This window comes from Nycticebus coucang, chromosome 6 (genome assembly GCF_027406575.1).
Source record: "Nycticebus coucang isolate mNycCou1 chromosome 6, mNycCou1.pri, whole genome shotgun sequence".
NCBI lineage: Eukaryota > Metazoa > Chordata > Mammalia > Primates > Lorisidae > Nycticebus > Nycticebus coucang.
This window is the reverse complement of record NC_069785.1, coordinates 67,404,734-67,426,152: the sequence shown is the minus strand read 5'-3', so window position 1 is coordinate 67,426,152 and position 21,419 is coordinate 67,404,734. Positions and strand designations below refer to the sequence as shown.

The window sequence follows — 21,419 nt, the reverse complement described above, 5'->3', positions numbered from 1 at the left end:
AATGCAAATTAAAAAAACAGGAAAAAAATTGAAAAGCATTAGGCAGGGTGCGGTGGCTCTCACCTGTAATCCTAACGCTCTGGGAGGCCAAGGTGAGTGGATTGCCTGAGCTAACAGGTTTGCAATCAGCCTGAGCCAGAGCAGCGTCTCTCAAAATAGACGGGCATTTTGGCAAGATGCCAGTATTCCCAGCTACTTGGGAAGCTGAGGCAAGAGAATCGCTTGAGCCCAAGAGTTTGAGGTTGTTGTGAGCTATGACACAATGACACTCTACTGGGGGTGACAAAGTGAGACTGTCGCAAAAAAAAAAATTTGAAAAACATTGTTCCTGATGACACTTAGCCCCCACCCCCTGCAGAAACACTGGGGGTGGGGGTGTGAAATCAGAGGGCCTGAGTTTAGCAAGGACAGAGCAGGCAGCACCTCCAGCCCAGAGGACAGACCTGAAGCTGGTCCCCCAACATTGATAAACAGGCTTGGGCAGACAAGTTCTATAAAAGGGATTTATTGCCAGACTTCAAGAAAGGCGCTTCATAAGCAGGAGATAGAATGCCATCCCCTTCCAGAAGGTGTGCATGGCAGCCTCCACACATTGCTGCCCCTCCACTCCTTCCCCGGAAGCCAGCTTCCCCAGGCCTCAGGCTTCCAAGGCAGGGGAACCCCCTGGGAACCAACAACGTTTGACCACTGAGGTGGCCTAGAGCTACTTGCCCAACCCAGTCACTTGACAGAGGAAACTGAGGCTCTAATATCCTGGAAGTAGGTGACTTGCCTAAAGTCCCCGCCTGCCCTGACACTGGTGGGGGAAGTCTGTTCCCCGAGAGAAGATGGCAGGTGTCACGTGACTATGGGCACTTGGTGACACTCTTGCTTCTATAGTGGAGCCAGGTGGGAGGAAAGGCAGACTGTGGCAAGGCAGCCCCAGTGGGGGCTCAGAGCCCAGGCGCTACCACTCATGTCCACACCTGCCCCTCCTGAACCTCTGCTCTCTAGAATAAAATGACAGTACGGTGAGGCCTCGGCAGGCACGGCTGGCAGCTGGGTGTGAAGGCAGTGGGCAGGAAGGCCAGGACATGCTGCTGCGACCCTCTCATCTTCTCTTTCGGTAAACAAAAGTGCACATGCAAAGATCTCCTGGGCAGGTCCTGTTTGAAGCTGCTCTCATCCCCACAGGCCCCAGGGCAGCCAGGCCCAGACCAGTGACACTCAGGGCCTCTGCACCTCCAAACTCTTGCCCTTGGTCCAGCTATTGCAGCAGGATGAAGACTAGATGTGTTCCCAGAGCCAGGGACCGTGTGGGATGAAGGGATGGGAGAGGACCACTGTGCAGGAATAAACCAGGAAAGGAAAAGGAAATGTTCCTTCTATTAGGAAATGATGGGGGAGCACCCCATCTGGGGCCTGAGCCGCAGGGGTAGGGAGAAAGAGGAGAGGGAAGTGGATTCGGATCCCAGCATAACCCCATCAGCGTCTGATGAAATGACTGGGATACTGCACTTGTTTGGGCGCAGAAGGAACCACAGAGGCCCAAACAAAAACCCATCTCAGGCAGCAGAGGTTGAGGGGATTCTCTTTGGAAGGTTGGTTTATAACTACCCTACCTACTGGTTTTTCTGGTGTTGACATGGGGGCCTCTCTCGGGCTCACCTCTTCAGGAATGTGCAAGGGTGGACACGTGCTAACCCTGGGACACTAGACTAGCAGTTCCTCTTCCACTCTGGATTCCGCCAGATCTAAGCCCCCTAATCACAGCTGGCTGACAAAGAGGGGGCTGTCAAAAATGCCCTTGTTTTGCCAGATGGAAAATGAACCTATGCCCTGGACCCCAGACCTCTGCAGCTACTCAGAATAGGGAGGAGGGGGTTGGCTTTGAGGCAGCCTTGCCATGAAGCTTTTTGCCTGGGAAAATTTGGAGATGGGGGCTGCAGAAGGCTCAGCTGTGCTCTATTCAGAAGTCAGGAATGTAAACTACAGAGATGATGCCACCCCCAGAAACCCCAAATGGTGTGCCAAAGCTCTGGGGCAGTTTGGAACAACCACACAAGCACATAGGTCCCAGTGTGTGTGCTCCCAGTCCAGGCCCAGAGCCCAGAGAACAGGTCAGACAGCCAGACAGTGGCCCTGCTAACACCTGGCACCACTGGCCAGAGCAGGGCAGGAAGGACACCAGGATTCTCTTCAGGTGCTGGCCAAATCCTGACACGCCCAATGGCCCTTCTATAGCCTGAACAGAAGCACATTTCTCAGCAGGGCTGGGTTTTGATGGACAGAGGCGACCAGAAGGGACTGAGCCCCTGGCCCGGTGGGCCCTAGGGAGCACTTCTCCTGTACAGGGTCACAAGCTCCTTCCGCTTCTCCCTTAGCCCAGGCGCTTCCTGGTTCAGGTCTCCCAAATCTCTCATTTCCTGCAGGACCTGGGTGGCCTGCCTTAGCTGCTCCACAGCCTGGCTCAGCAATGTCTCAGCACTCACAGGAGCCGGCTTACTGACCAGGACTTTGTTCAACAGTTTCTCCGTCTGTTCTGAGGCCACCTTTACCTCCAGCTGGGCCCGATATAGCCGTTCCCCAGGCTGCCGTGGACGCCGGGGGCCTTCCCCAAGCAGGTCCCCAAGGGAGGAGCAGCGGGGGTGGAACTGAGGTGACAGATCCCAGGGGGGCAGTACTGTGGATGTTGTTGCATCCTTTGGGGGAGTTTCTGGGGTGCCTGTGGCCTGAGATGGCTTGGCAGGCTCAGGACTGTCATCCATGCCATTCACTGAGACCTGTGTTGGGCCAGGGACAGAGGTCTCAGGGGCCCCAGGACTCTGGGCTGGCCCAGAAGCCTTCATCACACTCATACAGGCTTTCAGTTTCTCCGATAAGACCTTAGGCGGGGGTGTAGGAGGCTTCCCACCCTTTCTGGATATGGCCTCTGAAGTCTCAGGACAGGGTTCCTGGGACAGTTCTGTGTTTTCTGGAGCAGGGGGCTCCTGGGAACTGGGGTTCTCCCAGTTCACTTTCAGTTTGTCAGGCAGGATGCTGTTGGGGGGCAGACCAGAGCTGCTGTCCTCCCCTGCCGGGGTCTCTGAGTCCTCTGGGCTCTCAGGGTGGACTTCAGAGCTTGCTGAGACAGGGGTTGGGGCTCTCTCCCCCACAGGGGTTGAGGCTTTCTCCCCCACAGGAGTCTCCATTGTGTGACTAAGGCTGGTCGTCTCAGGTGCCAGGGAAGGCTTGGTCGGAGGCATGGGGGGCTGCAGTGTCTCCCGGGGCTGATCTGAGCTGTCATCATTGCTGGGGGCAAACACCGGTGGTCCGCTGTCCGGAACATCAAGGTCCAGGCGCAGAAGCCCATCAGAAGCTGCACTGGCTACCTGGTGGAGGGACAGTAGACAGGTGACATCTGCACTGACTGACCGTTGGGTCAGGTGTGTCTACTTGAAGTTCTCAAGCCCTCCAATCCAGCCTATCCAGGCCCCCAGCCTACCCCTACTCCTTTGTCCTGGATTCCAAGGCTATTTGATTAGAAGCTAAAGTGATTTCCTGATGAATACTCTCCTCACTGCCAAAGAATTCTGTTTTGGAATCACTGGCCAGGAAGTCAGAGCCAGCGTCCTCTTGAAGACCCAGCCTGGTTTCTTTCAGCTGATGAAAGAGATTCCTTTTAGGAGCAACTGTGCTGGCCTGGGCAACAGAAGACATGGTACTAGCCCTGTTTCCGACCTCTACCTGGTGGTATGACCTTGGGAAGGTTCTTTCTCTACAGCCCACCCACCCACCAGCAGCCCAGTATCCCCACAGTCAGTTGGTGACAGGACCAGGATTCAAACAGAGTTATCTTGAGTCCCCTCAAGCTCCCTCACTTCTGTGTGCCTTTCTGGAGACCTCTGTGCAGCTTGCCGGCCACTCTCCAGCCCTTGTCTGTCCAGCTGCTCAGCAGCAGCCTCTGTCCACTCGCCTCACATCATCAGACACAGCTGACCACCACAGAACAGCTGCACCAAGGCTCCAGGGACCCACAGAGACACATAGCAGCCCCATGGTCACGGGAACCATCAAGGGAGCCTCAGGGGCCCCTTCCCAAGGCTCCTCCGATGGTGGGGTCCTGACTGGGACCCTCATTCTCTTTGACACACACCCAAACTTTGCAGAGGGCCCCTCCCTCCAAGGCTGCCCCCCACCCCGCCCCAACACCAGCATTCCTATTCTTTCTGGCCACTTTAGTTGCTTCCTCTGCAGGCTCTCGTCCCTCAGCTGACAGACAGGCACAGGCTGCCTCATCACAAAAACAAACCCTCCAGTGCCCATGGGTCCTTCTCTACATGGCCTCCGTTCTCCTGGCACCCCCTGCCCTTCACCCTATGTTGACTCCTTCTCTTAGGAAACATGCTGCAAACAACGCCACCCTCTGCCTTTTCCTTGGTCCTGCCCTTGTGACTTGTGGCTGCCAACGTAACTGATGACTGCCAGGATCTGTGCCCATTTCTCTCGGGATGTGCCACTTGCCTCCCTGGTTTCCTTGTCCTTGGCTCTCTGCTGAGCCCCCTCCAATCCCCAAATGTAGCATTTGCTGAGATTCTCACCTGACTCCACAAACCTACCCTTGCCCTCCCCCTCAGCTGCTGGCCTAAAACAAGTGCCTCTCTCATCCCTCCCCCCACTTGTACCTTTTCTTTTTTTCTTTTTTTTGAGACAGTCTCACTTTGTCACCCTTGGTAGAGTGCCCCGTGGCATCATAGCTCACAGCAACCTCTAACTCTTGGACTCAAGTGATTCTCTTGCCTCAGCCTCCCTAGTGGCTGGGACTACAGGCACCCACCACAACACCCGGCTATTTTTTTTTTTTTTTTTGTAGAGACAGAGTCTCACCTTATCACCCTCGGTAGAGTGCCGTGGCATCACACATCTCACAGCAACCTCCAAATCCTTGGGCTTAGGCAATTCTCTTGCCTCAGCCTCCCAAGTAGCTGGGACTACAGGCACCCGCCACAACGCCCGGCTATTTTTTTGTTGCAGTTTGGCCGGGGCTGGGTTTGAACCCGCCACCCTCGGCATGTGGGGCCAGCGCCCTACCCGCTGAGCCACAGGCGCCGCCCAACACCAGGCTATTTTTTAAGATGAGGTTTCACTCTGTGAACTCAGGCAATCCATCAACTTCAGCCTCCCAGAGTGCTGGGATTACAGGCGTGAGCCATTGCATCCGGCCCACTTGTACCTTTACTCAAATTCCCTGTGTCAGGTAGCGCCCATGGCTCAGTGAGTAGGGCGCTGGCCCTATATACCGAGGGTGGCGGGTTCAAACCCGGCCCCAGCCAAACTGCAACATAAAAATGGCCGGGCTGTGACATCACGGTACTCTACCAAGGGTGATAAAGTGAGACTCTGTCTCTACAAAAAAAAATTCCCTGTGTCCAGGGCCTCCCGGCACCCAGGCTCCAGGCTTAGGGACACCTCTGACAACCTGCCCTCTGTCTAGTCCCAGTATTCAATCCCAAGCCTGCGTAGTCCTTGCTCTCCAATGTCTCTCCTATGGCCCCTACCCCCACCCCCACCTTTATCATCCCCTCCTAGAACCTGGCAAACCACCTCCTCACCTCCTGCCTGGCCCCTGCCTTTTTCTCTGACCCAACCAGTCCTACCTAGGGCCTCATACTGACTTCTGGAATGCACTCTCCCATCCCCACCCCTGAACTCCTGCAGCCACTCAGCACAGCTTGAACCAGCTCAGGCCATTCCTCCACAGGGATGTCCTCACTCCCGGTCTGCCACCTGAAACCTCGTCTGCCTTTTAAGGGTCAGCTCAAATGCCAGGGGCTCCTCATGGTCCCTCTTGCTCTGACCTCCCAGAACCCTCCCCTGTACAAAACTTAGATGAGTCTCTGCTTGAAACAATCTGTGGATGGGCCTATTTCCAGGTGGAATCTGAGTTGTAAGGGACAGGGATTACCCTCACAGGCCTCAGTTTCCCTTTGGCACCAATTCTGGCTTAGGCCAGGTACAACATGCGTGTGGATTCAACAAATGAATGGGGCTATGGGCTCTGAGATATCTACACCCTGCTTACATATAACACAGGTGCCCCCATCATTCATCCGTGCACCACTCAGGAAGCCCCAACTCCAGGTGTGCTCAGGAAAAAGGTGGCCCCACGCCTGGCTGCCACCCAAAGGAGCTGGGATCCCAGGCTCAGCTGCCCTCCGCCATCCAAGCTGGGGGCAAAGCCTTACCTCCTTCAGGTGGATTCTTGTTGGTGGCCGGCGCCGCTGACCTCCCCGCACACGGTCCCGGGTCACATGTTCCAGGGCACAGCTTTTGTCTACCTTTACCTGGGAGGGAGAAGGAATGAATTCAACCTCCGCCAGGACTTGGGGAGAGTAGGAAATATCCAGGCATTGACTTGACTTAAAGGCAGGGTTGGTGTCCCACCATTATCCTCTCTCTGGGTGTCTCCCTGCTTCTGGACCTCTGTTTCTCTCTGTGACTCTACACTGCCACTGGCGTTATTTGCAAAGTCCGAGGCTGCTCCTCTTTGCTACTGCCCTCCTTGCTTCAGTCTTCTTGCCCAAATAATCACTATCAGCCCTTACCCCTGATCCTATCACAAATTATATAAGCAACGCTGAGGTTGCTTTGGGGCACAGCTGGGGGAGGGACCCATGAATCCCTAGTACCTGGTTTCCACAGAAAGTCTGCCCTGGTGTCTGCCGCTCTCCCAGGACATGTAGGGATTAGCTAAGAAAGGGTAGGGCCTCTACTCCTTGGGCCTAGGTGTCTAGAGGGCAGCATGTTCTGAGGGTAAGGAAAGACAGTCAAGAGTAGCTGGGAAGCCTCAGAGTAAGATTCACGAGTGAGGCCAGGTGTAGTGACTCACACCTGTAATCCCAGCACTTAGGGAGGCGAAAGAGGATCACTTGAGCCCAAGAATTTGAGACCAGCCTAGGGGTGACATAACAAGACTCCATCTCTGCAAAAAATAAAATATTAGCCAAGTATGATGGCGCGTGCCTGCAGTCCCAGCAACTTGGGAGGCTGAGGCAGGAGGATCGTTGTAGCCCAGGAGTTTGAGGCTGAAGTAAGATATGATCACGCCATTGCACTCTAGCCTGGGTAACACAGTGACATCTTGTTTCAAAAAAAGGAAAAGAAAAAAAAAAAAGATTCGCATAGGAGAACCAGAACTCTGAACCCCTGAGCAGCCTGTCCCTATGATGGGGAGTGAGGGGAGCCGGGACCCACCTGAAGGCCCACCTGTCTCTGTTCCTCAATGGAGGGTGGACGCTGTTCCACCAAGACTGTAGGCTGAGGCCCAGCCCATGGCTCCTGTGGGCTTCATGGAAACTGAAAAGAGAGCTCTCAGCTTACCCCAGCTCACTCTGGCCTAGGCCCACCTGCTATTTCTACTGAGGCTGGGTCAGAAAGGCTGCAACCAGTCGAATTCTACCCCACCACTTACCTGCCTTTTAATTTAAAACAAGTTACTTCATTTCTTTATGCCTCTATTTCATCTGTAAAATGGGACTCCACCACCTTCTTTGAGGGGCCGTTGTGAGGATTAGTGAGGTAACAACAACAGATGCCCCATAGCAATTACATATCGATGGGTAGTTGGGAGCTAGGTGGGGCAGGTCCTCTCCCACACCACACAGTGGGGCAAGGGATGCAGAGCTATCCACAGGACTGCATCGTACCTCATCGAAAGCCTTGTTCTTGCCTCGGTTGATCCCTTCATTGAGGGCTTTGATCCAGGAATCCTTCTCCTCCCCACTGGGTGCCTGGAATTTGATATCATTGACCTGCAGGCGAGATGGTTGGTGACGGTGACAGATGTTTGACAAGGCTCATGTTTGGCATCTTAAAGAGGCTTTCCCCTGCAGATCCCAAAGTCAAAACAAAAGAGCCCTTATGACGCCCTGAAGTCTCGTATCTGGACTTCAGGGCAAGGAAATGGAAAGATCAAGCAGGGAAGGGGCCTCCCCCAGCATGTATCTGCCAGAGGTTTGTACTAGAATCGGCCTTGCCCTATAGAAACAGCCTGGATCTGGTCCCGCTCCGTGGGACTCCACAGGCCAACTCCCTGGTTGCCAGGCTTCAGTTTACCTGGTAAGTAGGAATAGTCCTAGTGTACATCCATGCCAGGCTGAGTATGATGACAGGTAACAGATGTGAGGGATGTCCATTCCCAAAGGCTCATTGGAACCGGGGCCACCTTCAGCTCTCCACTGAGCCCCACACCCAGCCCTGGCCCCAACTGAAAAAAATGCCTAACTCCTAGTCTCAGGGCTCCCTACCCAGCCTCGAATCTGAAATTATAAAAGACAAGGGTCAATTCCAACCCCCTCATCATACACATGATGAAACTGAGGCTCAGTAGATGAGACAGGAATTGGCCAAGGTGGCCTGAAGTACTCATGACTCCTAACTCTCCACCCCATACCACAGGTCCCTTCCCATCTCGGGCAGGAGCTTTGAGCTCCTATGTTAGAATTAGAGGGTAGCTCAGGGAACTCCATCCCTGCCAGGCCCAGATTCCAGATAGGAATGAGAGGAAAAGTAAGGCCATGCAAACAGAAGGGCTGGTTGTGCTGAAGACAGAGCTGTAGGGCCTCTGAGCCAGAAAGTCCACCACTTATAGGTATCTGACCTTGGGCCCTAGTTTCCTTACCTATAAAAGTAAATACCACCACAACCTGCCTAATATCACTAAATCTGTCTGAATATCACTAAAGAATGAAGTGTCTAATTTATACACCCACGCTCACAGCATTATTCACAATAGCCAAAAAGGGGAAGCAACCTGAGTTCCATAATGGATGGGTAAGCAAAATGTGATACATACATACAACGGAATATTATTCAGCCTTAAAAAAGAAGGAAATTCTAGGCTGGGCAAAGTGGCTCATGCCTGTAATCCTAGGACTTTGGGAGGCTGAGGTAGGAGGATTGTTTGAGCCCAGGAGTTCAAGACTAGCCTAAGTAATAAAGCAACACCCATCTACAAAACTAGAAAAATTAGCTAGACATGGTAGTGCCCAGCTACTGGGGAGGATAAGGCAGGTAATCACTGGAGCCCAGGAATTGCAGATCCCAGCAAGCTATGATGCTACTCCATGCTAGGCCAGGCAACAGAGGGAGACTTTGCCTCAAAAAAAAAAAAAAAAAAGGGAAGGAAATTCTGGTACACTCTACCAAATGGATGAAACTTAAAAACATTACACTAAGTGAAATAAGCCAGGCACAAAAGATAAAGAGTATGATTATACCTATATGAGATGCCTAGAGTAGTGAAAATCTTAAAAAGTAGAATGGTAGGCTTGGCGCCTGTAGCTCAGCAGCTAGGGCGCCAGCCACATGCACCGGGGCTGGCGGGTTCAAATCCAGCCCTGGCCTGCTAAACAACAATGACAACTGCAACAAAAAAAATAGCCGGGGGTTATGGTGGGCACCTGTAGTCCCAGTTACTTGGGAGGCTGAGGCAAGAGAATTGTTTAAGCCCAAGATTTTTGAGGTTGCTGTGAGCTGTGACACCAGGGCACTCTACTGGGGGCAACATAGTGACTCAGTCTCAAAAAAAAGGTAGAGTAGTAACTACTGGGAGCTGGGGGACAGGGGGAGTGGGGCATTATTAATGGGTATAGAATTTTAGTTTTACAAGATGAAAAGCATTATGGAGACGGATGGTGGTGATGGCTGTGCATCATGAACACACTTAATAACACTGAACTTTATACTTTACCACATACAAATGGTTAAGATAGACCAGGCGTGGTAGCTCACACCTGTAATCCCAGCACTTTGAGACATCAAGGCAAGATTTGGAGACCAGCCTGGACAAGATAGTAAGAATTCATCTCTACAAAAAGGTTTTAAAAGTGTAAATAAAAGCTTAGATAACCCCCTAAATCTATTTTTAAAAAATTATTTTATTTTTAATTTAATTTTTGAGACAGAGTCATTTTATCACCCCTGGTAGAGAACCATGGCGTCATAGCTCACAGCAACCTCAGACTCTTGGGCTCAAGCCATTCTCTTGCCTCAGCCTCCCAGGTAGCTGGGACGACAGGCACCTGCCACAACGCCTGGCTATTTTTTAGAAATGAGGTCTCACTCTGGCTCAAGCTGGTCTCCAATCCATGAGCTCAGGCAATTTACCCTCCTTGGCTTCCCAAGTGCTAGGATTACAGGTGTGAGCCACTGCACCCAGCTAAATCTATAAAAAATATATATTTTTTTAGAGACAGAGTCTCACTTTATCACCCTAGGTAGAGTGCTGTGGCATCACACCTCACAGCAACCTCCAGCTCTAGGGCTTAGGTGCTTATCTTGCCTCAGCCTCTCAAGTAGGTGGTACTACAGTTGCCCACCACAACGCCCAGCTAATTTTTGTTGCAGTTTGGACGGGGCCGGGTTCATACCCACCACCCTCAGTATATGGGCTGGCGCCCTACTCACTGAGCCACAGATGCCACCCTATAAAAAAAATTTTAAAGGTTAAGATGGTGAATTTTATATTATGTGTATTTGAGCACAATTTTTAAAAATTGGGGGCTCAGCATCTGTAGTTCAAGCAGCTAAAGCGCCAGCCATATAAACCAGAGCTGGCAGGTTCGAATCCAGCCCAGGCCTGCCAAAAAACAATAACAACTACTACCAAAAAATACCCAGGCTTTGTTGCAGGCGCCTGTAGTCCCAGCTACTTGGGAGGCCGAGGCAAGAGAATTGCTTAAGCCCAGGAGTTGGAGGTTGCTGTGAGCTGTGATGGTACAGCACTCTGAGGGCAACAGCCTGAGGCTCTGTCTCCAAAAAAAAAAAAAAATGGGGGGAAGAATGATGTATCTAACGTGCTAAATCTGCAACTGGGCAAAGTGAATACTCAGTAATAGGACTTAACACCTCTACCTTCCTTCCAGACAAAACAGTCCCAGTTTCCTCATCTGTAAAATGGGATAAGACCTCCTACTACAAAGCAATGCTGAAAAAATTAAAAATGATTAAAGCCAGGGCCTGGCATATAGTAGGTACTTAGTAAATAGTTACTGAATGAATGAGCCAGTAAATAAATAAACTGGCCCCAGGTTCCTTTCCTCACCCTGTTTTTGGGCTGCTGCCTACACTCTGACCTCAAGATGCCCTAGTTCTCCATCAGCAGGCAGTTGCCAGCCAGCCCATCCCCCGCCCTGGTGTTAGATATTGCTTCCCTGCCCCCACTCTCCCAGTTATGTAACCTGCAGTCTGGCCCCCTCTGCATCCTCATTATATAACTTCCTCCTGGCTGCTGCTGCCTCCTCCTCATACAGAGACTGGGGTCCCACCCCCACCACACCAGGCACAGCCAAATGCTCATTTGCATGACCAGGGTAAATTTGATCCTGGCAGCAGATCTGCAGTTAAGTCAGAAACCCCAGGGAACCTTGGCAACTGCAACTTAGCCCAGCCATCAGGGCTATTGGGGGTTCAGGGAAGGACCACTGCATCTGGAGACTGAAAAGGCCGCCCAACTCTGTGATGGGAGCTACCAGAGCAGGGGTTTGGGGCCAGGCTCTCTGACCCCAGCTGTTATTACTATTCATGGGCCCTGAGCGGGTGGAGCCCCTGCCTGGTCCAGGGCTTAGCATCCCAGAGAGCTTGAGAACTCAGTAGTCCACAGAACAAGAATGCGCCAGAGAGCAGGCCTGGGGGTGAGGCCTTTGACTTACTACTCTAGGCCTCCAAGGGCAAAAGAACAGAACCATCAGGCCCAACCCAGACTGCCCAGCCCGCCTGAGGCCAGCTGCCCATCCCTTCTGCTCCCCAGCAGAGAAATGGCCACAGGGAAGACCTACAGTACAAGCAAAGGGCTCCCATAGGAGAGGGAACGCAAGACTAACTGGGACCCAGCTCCACCCCAAGGAGCCCTGTACTCCTGGCCAAATGAGCAAGCATCCCACAAGGACAATTAAAACACCTACAAGTCGTGCCTCTGGCCCCACCCCCAAACTCTATGCCCTGAAGGGCCACAGGCTGCAAAGGTCCCTCCCTAGCTCTTCCAAGAAGCCTCAGGGAAATAGGCCCTGCTAGATTAGATGCTAATAGGACTGGCCACAAAATATGCCCACAAGGCCTAGGAAAAGGGGAAGGACAAAATGGCAGAGAGGGAAAAGTAGGGAGGGGAAGAGAGGAGGCAGGAAAGAGGAAAGGGCCAGGCTGGCCAAGACCAGCAGGGCAGCAAGGCCGGGCAGTGGCCACCCCGCTTCCTGGCAGCGTCTGCCTGTGACCTCATGGGCAGGGGTGTGGGGACAGAGAGGCAGGGGGAGAGGGGCATGCAAGACACTGGAGTCTTTGTTTATTTGATTAGAGGGGGAAAAAAAGGCGGCCTCAGGACCAGACTGGCGGGGTCATGTGACCTTCTGCAGGCTGAAGGCCTCACAGAGGATGGGAACACCCAGGGCGACAGGAAAGGAGGGTGAAAGATGCAGGAATGTGGTGCTCGGGCCAGGTCCACCATCTGGCCTCTGGGGAGCCCTTGCTCTGTGGGCTCCTGGGGTCGTGAGGGTCAGGAGCCTGTGAGCTGGAACCAGTGTGGCTGTTTCACACTGTGACACCCACCACTTGCTCCCAGCCCCAGCTCCAGTTTGTTTGTCCTGTTCCTAGAGCCAACCTGAACTCTTGCAGGGTTGGGGGACGGGAGGGAGGGTGTTGGCTAAAGCGGCCAGAATGCAGCTGCACAAATAGGCTTCTCTGAAGGTGATGTCCCACCCTGAGCTGGGCCCGCCCCACCTAGTCTACCACCAGCTGATTCTCAGAGCTGGGGGAAGGAGGCTGCCCATAGAACAGCACTCGCAGAGAACCAACAGGCAAGGCCCCCGTGCCCCACATCCACATAAGCACACTCAGAGACACACACCCAGACAGACCCACGCCAGAACATTCACCTGCATATACAGAGGTGCACACATGAACGCCAGACACCCAGGCAGAGATCTTCATGCATAAGGTATTTTGCATCTCTCAAACACACATACACATGCACAGTGCCCATTAGAGAGGAAATAGGTCTCCAGGACAAGGTAGGGGGTCTAAGACCTGAAAAATTAAAATGTGATTCTCCTTGTCCCCCAAGAGCTCTAAGCAGGAGATGTCAAGTAAAACCTAAGCCCAGTCCCAAGAACCTTCCTAACTCTCTAAACCGGCCCCTACTCTGGGGCACACCCTCTAGCTTTCCAGTTTAAGAGCTACATAGCCCCCTCCACTGCAGTTTCAGTTCCTTCTCCATACCCCCTGCAGAGCAGATCAAAGGGTCAGTGAGCAAAGCATCATGGCCTGCTCCTGGCCCCTAAAAAGCTAGAGGAGAAACAGAATGGCCTCCGCAGGCCCAGACCAGACTTGCTCCCAAGGCTCTGGCCTCTGTGACTCAGCCCTGCTCTGCAAGGCTCTGCAAGGCTCTGTGTGACGTGCAGAGGATAGCAGTGAGGCGTGGCCCAGTTGCAGGCTGGGGAGAGGTGCAGTACATGCCAGCCTCAAAGCTGAACTCCCTCCTAACATCTGTGAAGCTACATCATGTGTCAACACCCACCCAACTCCCCGCCAGAGAAATGTGGTGCAAACAGCAAACTTCATCTGTACACACAGCATATTCCCAGGAAAGACTCTCTTAAGCAAGAGCCCTCCCCAGCTATGGCCAAGAAAGGAAAGTGCAAGGGGAGGAAAGCTAGAGGCCTGCAGGCCTCCCAGCCCTGAACTAAAGAGGAGCCACATTCTCTTCTCTGCCCCAGGCTATGTCAGCTTGTCAGAGGCCTGGTGAGGTCGAGACCTTAGCCCCAGCTCTCCTCAGCCCTGGGCCTCCCCCAGAGTGTGGGTAAGGGCCAAAAAGGCACCACCTCCCAAAGGCTACTATCCAACTACAGCCTGTGATGAAGGCCCCAGGGCCTGGGAGGGATAGGGGAGCAGAGCTCTCTCAGCAGAGCCCTAAGTGCATCTCTTACCAGTCAGGGGCTGAGAAGACACCAAGACAAAATGAGTAAAAGATCCACTCTATAGTGGCTGCTGGGTTTAAGCCTTAGCCACACACCAACAGAAAACCTACAGACTTCTTTAAAGAGCCCAGCCTGCCTTACATCTCCAGGGGTGAACTCCACGGCAGGCCCTGGCATGGAGGACACTCAGGCAGCAGCAGGCATCTCCCTACCTTGTTCCCTGGGGATCGAAGCAGGATAAATCGATGTTTTCTCTTGAGGAGGGCACGAAGGTCTTGACACTTCTCATAGCTTCCCAGTTCCACCGTCTCTACACACTTCTGCTCATCCTGGGGGAGGAAACAGAGGGGACATGAACTGGTGACAGGAAGACCACCATAACCTTCAACAACCCAGGCTACTCTCTGGACCAATGATTTTCAACCAGTATGCTATGAAAATTTTTAATTTTTTTTTTTTTTGTTTTTTTTTGAGAGAGTCTCACTCTGTAACCCTGGATAGAGTGCTATGGCATCACAGCTCACAGCAACCTCCAACTCTTGGCCTGAAGCAATCCTCTTGACTCAGCCTCCCAAGTAGCTGTGATTATAGGCACCTACAACAACACTGGCTAGATTTTCTATTTTGGGTAGAAATAGGGTCTCACTCTTGATCAGGCTGTGAAAAAAAAATGTTTTTTTGAGACAAAGTCTCACTTTGTTGCCCCCAGTAGAGTGCTGTGAACTCACAGCTCACAGCAATCTTAAACTCTAGGGCTCAAGCGATTCTCTTGCCTCAGCCTCCCGAGTAGCTGAAACTACAAGTGCCCTGCCCCCCACAATGCCTGGCTATTTTTAGAGATGGGGTCTTGCTCTGGCTCAGGCTGGTCTTGAACCTGTGAGCTCAGGCAATCCACCCATTGGGCCTCCCAGAGTGTTAGGATTACAGGCATAAGCCACAGTGCCTGGACCTTAGGCTTTGACATAGTCTCACTATGTCGCTCTGGATAGAGTGCCATCGTGTCACAGCTCACAGCAACCTCAAACTCTTGGGCTTAAGTGATTCTCTTGCCTCAGCCTCCCAAGTAGCTGGGACTACAGGTGCCCACAACGCCCAGCTATTTTTTGGTTGTGGTTGTCATCGTTGTTTGGCAAGCCCAGGCTGGATTCAAACTCTCCAGCTCTGGTGTATGTGGCTGGTGCCCTAGCCTGCCAGGTTACGTAAAAAAAAAAATTTTTTTTTTTTTTTTGAGACCGAGTCTCACTATGTCGCCCTCGGTAGAGTGCCACCTCGAACTCTTGGGCTTAAGCGGTTCTCTTGCCTCAGCCTCCCAAGTAGCTGGGACTACAGGCACCCAGGAGCTGGAGGTTGCTGTGAGCTGTGACATGACAGCACTCTACCCAGGGCAATAAAGTGAGACTCTGTCTCTTAAAACAAAAAAAAGGTTGAAAACCACTGCCCTATACCCTGATCCCACTCAGTGAAGACATTATGTGGTCACAGGGAAGACCTCAGGCTGCCAATCAATCACCAAGATATGGCATTCAGACACTGGAAAGTCCCTGCTATCTGGACAGCAAGGCTCACCATCCAGATGAGAAATGAGGCACACAGCCCACAGTTGGGTATGTGTCTCGGGTCAGAGGAGGAAGCAGAGGGGAAGCTAGAGAGGCTTAGAAAAGGGTGCCTGGGCCGGCACGGTGGCTTATGCCTATAGTCCTAGCACTCTAGGAGACCAAGGCGGGTGGATTGCCTGAGCTTACAAGACCAGCCTGAGTTCGAGACCAGCCTGAGCTACAGCAAGGTCTCGTCTCTAAAAGTAGCCGGGCATTATGGCGGGCGCCTGTAGTCCCAGCTACTCGAGAGGCTGAGGCAAGAGAATTGCTTAAGCCCAAGAGTTTGAGGTTGCTGTGAACTGTGACACAATGGCACTCTACCAAGGGTGACAAAGTGAGACTCTGTCTCAAAAAAAAAGAAAGACAGTAAAGGGTGCCTGGTGGTCCGTGCAGACCCAGAGGCCAGGAGGACATTTGTTGAAGAGGTAGCCTAAAAGTGGGATTCACAATGTCATAAAATGGGGAGACAAAAACTTTCCAGGAAGAGCTGCAGAGGGAAGCACGGAACAAGGCACATTTGGGATTACACGTAATGCTAAATTGGTACCCTCACCTGACACGTTCCTCTGCTGATCCTTGGCTCGGGACAGTGGTCCCTCACCCCAGGCTGCAAGCCATGCACAATGAAGAGGGCGAGAGTTCCTTTAAAAGTAGCTCACCCCACATCAGGCACCCGGAGGCCTTATCACTAATTAGCAGGGCTGGTGGCCCAGACAGTGCCCAGCCTCCTCCAGGCCATCCCTGGCCACCAGCCAGGCTGCCTTCCTGGCCACCAGCCAACATTTGAATGTTTTCTCCACGAGCTCTACCCATCAGGTGCCTCTCTGGCAATCTGCCTAGCACAAGCTCCTCCCTCAATGGTGGTCAGTGGGTCCTCTTCCAGTGGAGTCCCAGTTGGAATAACTTCCTGGGCATAGCACATTCTCATGCCGGGAAGTCCAGGGAAGCAGAATCAGGCCCTTTGGATGGTGGGGAGTGAGAGAGTGGGAAGGTCCACTCTCCTGGAGACTGGCCAACAAGTTAAAGGTGATGTCCAACAGCAAGAAACCTGACACTTAGCAAGCCTTTGGGGTGGTGCCTGTGGCTCAAAGGGGTAAGGCACCAGCTCTATATGCTGGAGGTGGTGGGTTCAAACCCAGCCCCGGCCAAAAACTGCAAAAAAAAAAAACAAAGCAAGCCTTTTGCAATCCTAATTCACCTGAACCTCACAATAACCCTGAAAGCCAAGAGCCCCAATATCTGCTTCATTTTAGAGATGGAGAGAATGAGGCCTGGAGGTGAAGTGATTTGCTCTAGGGGTATAGACCCAAATACAAGGGGCAGGGCCAACTCAAACCACATCATCTGACTCCCAGGCCAGAGCACCTAACAACACACCACACTCCTCCAGCCAGAGTCAGGGGGTTGGCCAGTGTTTGATCAATAGGTTGCTCTGCACAAGCGGTCCTCCAGGTGTGGGACCTATGCCAGCAGCATCAGCATTACCTGAAAACTTGTTAGAAATGCAAATTCTTGGGCCTCAACACTATTGAGTCATAAACTTAGGGGAATGGGCCTGGCAGTCTGAGTTTTAATTAGCTCTCCAGGTGCTTCTGATGTATGTGAATTTTTAGAAACCATTGCTCTACAGAAGAAATGTAGCTTTAAAAAACCCCAGGGCCTAGGCAACATCCCAGACCAATTATACCAGGATTTCTGGGAATGGGGCCCAGAGCTCAGGATTTTTTTCTTTCTTTGAGACAGTCTCACTTGCTCACCCTCTGTAGAGTGCTGTCGCATCTTAGCTTACAGCAACCTCAAACTCTTGGGTCCAAGTGATCCTCTTACCTCAGCCTCCCAAGTAGCTGGGATTATAAGTACCCACTACAACACCTGGCTATTTTTAGAGATTGGGTCTCGCTCTGGCTCAGGCTGCTCTTGAACCTGTGAGCTCAAGCAATCCACCCGCCTCAGCCTCCCAAGTGCTAGGATTACAGGCATGAGCCACCGCACCCGGCCAGCCCTCAGGATTTGTTTTTGTTAAGTGCGGTGTTGTCACAGCTCACAGCAACCTCAATTCTTGGGCTCAAGACATCCTCTTGCCTCAGCCTTCCAAGTAGCTGGGACTACAGGTGTCTGACACAATGCCCGGCTAGTTTTTCTAGAAACGGGGTCTCATTCTTGCTCATGCTGGTCACGATCTCCTGAGCTCAGGTGATCCACCTGCCGTGGCCTCCCAGAGTACTAGGTTTACAGGCATGAGCCACCACACCTGGCCAGACCTCAGGACTTTATAAAGCAGATGATGTACAGCTAAAGTAGAAAACCATGATCTACTCTTTCTTCAGCCTCTCAGGAAAAGAGAATTGACAGCCAGGGTGGCCTCATCCCTCCCAACCACATTCAATCAGGTGTCTCTTTCCAAGCCCTAGTCTCCAGTCCTTTCCAGGTTTCTCCACTAAACATAAGAGCCAGAAAAATCCTCCTGTTCTGAGAAGCTTTTTGTTCCCCACCATAAATCCCTGAGCCTGGGTGTTCTCCCTTCTCTGGAGTCCCCACCACTTACTTCTGGGGACATGCCAACATCTACAAAGCAATGCTAGGTGCAGGCACCCTGCAAGGTGCAAGAGGCACAGAGTTTGGCCATAAGAAAGCACAGTCCTAACTCTCTGCTTGGCCATCTCTCCCACCTCCCCCATTCTCTCCATCTGCTCTCCTTCGTGTTTCCCCCACAGCCTGGCTGAGGCTGACAACCCAGGAAATCTCCTCCACCTTGGGCATCCAGAGGACGGAAACTGCCTGGGGAAGGATCCTGTCTCCTGAGAGAGCCACTTACCTGCCCCATGTCCACAGGCCTTCCCCACTGGGACAACCACTGGTCAAAAGGCATCCTCCCTCCTCTGCCTGGGATCAAAATTTAAGTCCACTTCCACCATCCAGCTCCTCACGGCTGCCTATCCTGGGTCTCCTCTCCACCCGAGGTGCTGAATCATCCCAGCCCTTCTGCAGCCCAGAAAAACGGATAAGCCAGCAGCACAGGGCGGGGGTAGCATCTTTGGAATGTCAGCCTTTCTGACAGCAAGAAAACAGCCAAGAGCCATTCACACTCGCCTAGTTCCCTGCATCAGAAAGAGGAATTGACCTAATAAACATTTCTCAATTCCTATTCCTGGGCCAAGCTCCCCTACCCCAAGTGCTAAGTTCTTGAAATTGTATTTAAGTTTTTAATAGTAATCTTTATTTTTAAAAAAAGAAAGCATGATTTGGATTTCTATTTTTCATGTTTAGGAGATGTGAAATCCTCCTTCCTGCTTCCCAGCCATGGCCAGATGTAGAGAAGCAGTCCAGGACAAGTCTGGCAACGCCTGAAGGGCTGTCAGCTAAGAGCCTGTCACTTAACTCTTGTGGCTGCTGGCAATGGAGGAAGCTGTGACAACCCCCTTTATTGATAAAAATATTCCCTCGCTGCCACATTCCTAACTGGCACATCCTAATTTGGTAACAGCAGCAGTAGAGAACCTCTACGGGGGCTGTCTATATACCCTCATCCCCTTGCCCCATCCCACCCTCACCCCGTTTTTTTTGTTTGGTTTTTTTTTTGAGACAGAGCCTCAAGCTGTCACCCTGGGTAGAGTGCCATAGCATCGCTGCTCATAGCAACCTCCAAATCCTGGGCTCAAGTGATTCTCTTGCCTCAGCCTCCCAAGTAGCTGGGACAACAGGTGCCTGCCACAATGCCTGGATATTTTTTGGTTGTAGCTGTCATTGTTTAGCAGACCCAGACTGGATTCGAACCCGCCAGCTCTGGTGTTATGTGGCTGGCACCTTAGCCACTTGAGCTATAGGCACCGAGCCACCCACCCCCATTTCTCTGACCCTCCAGCTCCATGAGCCAGAGACCCACGCAGGACAGGCCTTGTCCAAGGCAGCTCCCTTAATCACTTACCTCCAGGTAGCCTGATCTTTCTTGGTCTGGGACAATTATGAATTTGCCAAGATATCCCGAGGCAGGCTGGGAGAAGCTGATTAGGAAGAGGTAGGCTCCCCCTTCCTCTGCCCCCAAGCCAGTTCTTCCCCAAGTATTTCACCTGCCAAAGGCATATAGTGATACTCTATTTTCAGTGGACAGGCTCCCTGATCACCTCACCCCAGAACTCAAACAGCATCTACAAGGAAAAGCCACCTTTCCTCCTCAACTTCACCTGCAGCTTCATCGGCTCTTATTTAACACGAACTTAGTTGTCCAAATACCAAGTCTGCCTGAAACTAGAATGAGAACAAGAATCTGAAGTGGGAAGATGTGAGAACTATTAGAGGCACAAGGATATCAGAAATAGCAACTAGCAACTTGATGTTACAAGAGAAAGAAAAACTGAAAAGTACAGTCTGGCAGTACGAAACAGTCTGACAAGTGACTCTGAGCCGTCAGGGAAAGACCAAGAAGGCAGAGAATGTTTAACATCTTTTAGAGAATTTCTACCAAAAATAAGTTGGTAATAATTTCTACTTTCGGGGCGGTGCCTATGGCTCAAGGAGTAGGGCGCCGGATCCATATACCGGGGGTGGCAGGTTCAAGCCTGGCCCTGGCCAAAACTGCCATAAGAATAATAATAATAATAATAATTACTTTCTTGGTAGAAAGAGCACTGGACTTGTTTCTAGACCTAACTCCTCCATTTACCATGAGATGCTGAGCAGTCACTCTGCCACCCTGAGCCTCAGTATGCTTTTCTGCAAAATGTAACATGATGACCACTCTCATGAGACTACTCTGACCATCATAAGGGAGACATGTAAGAATGTGAAACAAGGATGGCCCCTGTGGCTCAAGGAGTAGGGTGCCAGTCCCATATGCCAGAGGTGGTGGGTTCAAACCCAGCCCTGGCCAAAAACCAAAAAAAAAAGAATGTGAAACAAGAAAGTGCCCTGGCCTAGCGTGGTGGCTCACACCTATAATCCAAATACTTAAAGAGGTTGAGGAAGGAGGATCACTTGAGGCCAGGAGTCTGAGATCAGCCTAGGCAACAGCAAGACCTCGTCTCCACAAAAAATAGAAAAATTAGCTAGGTGTGGTGTTGGGTGCCTGTACTCCCAGCTACTTGGGAGGCTGAGGCAGGAAGATCATTTGAGTCCCGGAGTTTGAGGGTGCAGTGAGCTATGATGCCACTGTACTCCAGTCCGGGTGACAGAGTGAGAAACCATCTCTTAAAAAAAAAAATAATAATACATTATGTATGAGTGCTAATCATTATTTCTACTACCACTGCTAAATAGAGCAGGCTTCAATTTTCTGGAACATTCACTCATAGGGAAACTTGCCCAGGGAAAGGAAGAGACTCACACACTAGATGCACACACAGTTCAAAGAATCTCTCTCGGCCAGGCATGGTGGCTCACACCTGTAAATCCTAGCACTCTGGGAGTCCAAGACGGGTGGATAGCTTGAGTTCATGAGTTCAAGACCAGCCTAAACAAAAAGCAAGATCTCATCACTACTAAAACTAGAAAAACTGAGGCAAAGAGGATATCGCTTAAGCTCAAGAGTTGGAGATTGCTGTGCTATGATGACATGGCATTCTACCCAGGGCAACAGCTTGAAACTGTCTCAAAAAAAAGGCTCAATGCTTGTGCTCAGTGGTTAGGATGCCAGCCACATACACCAGGGCTGGGGAATTCAGACCTGGCCTGGGCCTGCTAAAAACAACAACTAAAAAAAAAAAATAGAAAAAAGCCAGCTGTTGTGGCAGGCGCCTATAGTCCCTGCTACTTGGGAGGCTGAGGCAAGAGAATCGCTTGAACCCAAGAATTGGAGGTTGCTGTAAGCTGTAACAACACATCACTCTACCAAGGGCAATAGAGTGAGACTCTATCTCAAAAAAAAAAAAAGAGCCTCTCTCATCCAGGAACTCTAGACTTGCCT

The 21,419-nt window shown here is 51.6% G+C and overlaps 2 protein-coding genes across 4 annotated transcripts in view; one reads left to right on the top strand and one right to left on the bottom strand.

The window, feature by feature from the left end:
* PIF1 (PIF1 5'-to-3' DNA helicase) overlaps positions 1-21,419 on the top strand; it is a 101,345-nt gene that overhangs the window by 47,800 nt on the left and 32,126 nt on the right. The gene's annotated exons all lie outside the window — the stretch shown is intronic.
* Positions 1,145-21,419, bottom strand: part of PLEKHO2 (pleckstrin homology domain containing O2) — a 29,114-nt gene continuing 8,839 nt past the window's right edge. The window contains exons 3-6 of the mRNA XM_053593215.1: positions 14,138-14,254; positions 7,665-7,769; positions 6,204-6,302; positions 1,145-3,350 (exon numbers count right to left, since the gene is read on the bottom strand). Of these exons, the coding sequence (XP_053449190.1) occupies positions 2,310-3,350; positions 6,204-6,302; positions 7,665-7,769; positions 14,138-14,254 (1,362 nt within the window). The 3' untranslated portion in view covers positions 1,145-2,309. The remainder of the gene's footprint in view (positions 3,351-6,203; positions 6,303-7,664; positions 7,770-14,137; positions 14,255-21,419) is intronic.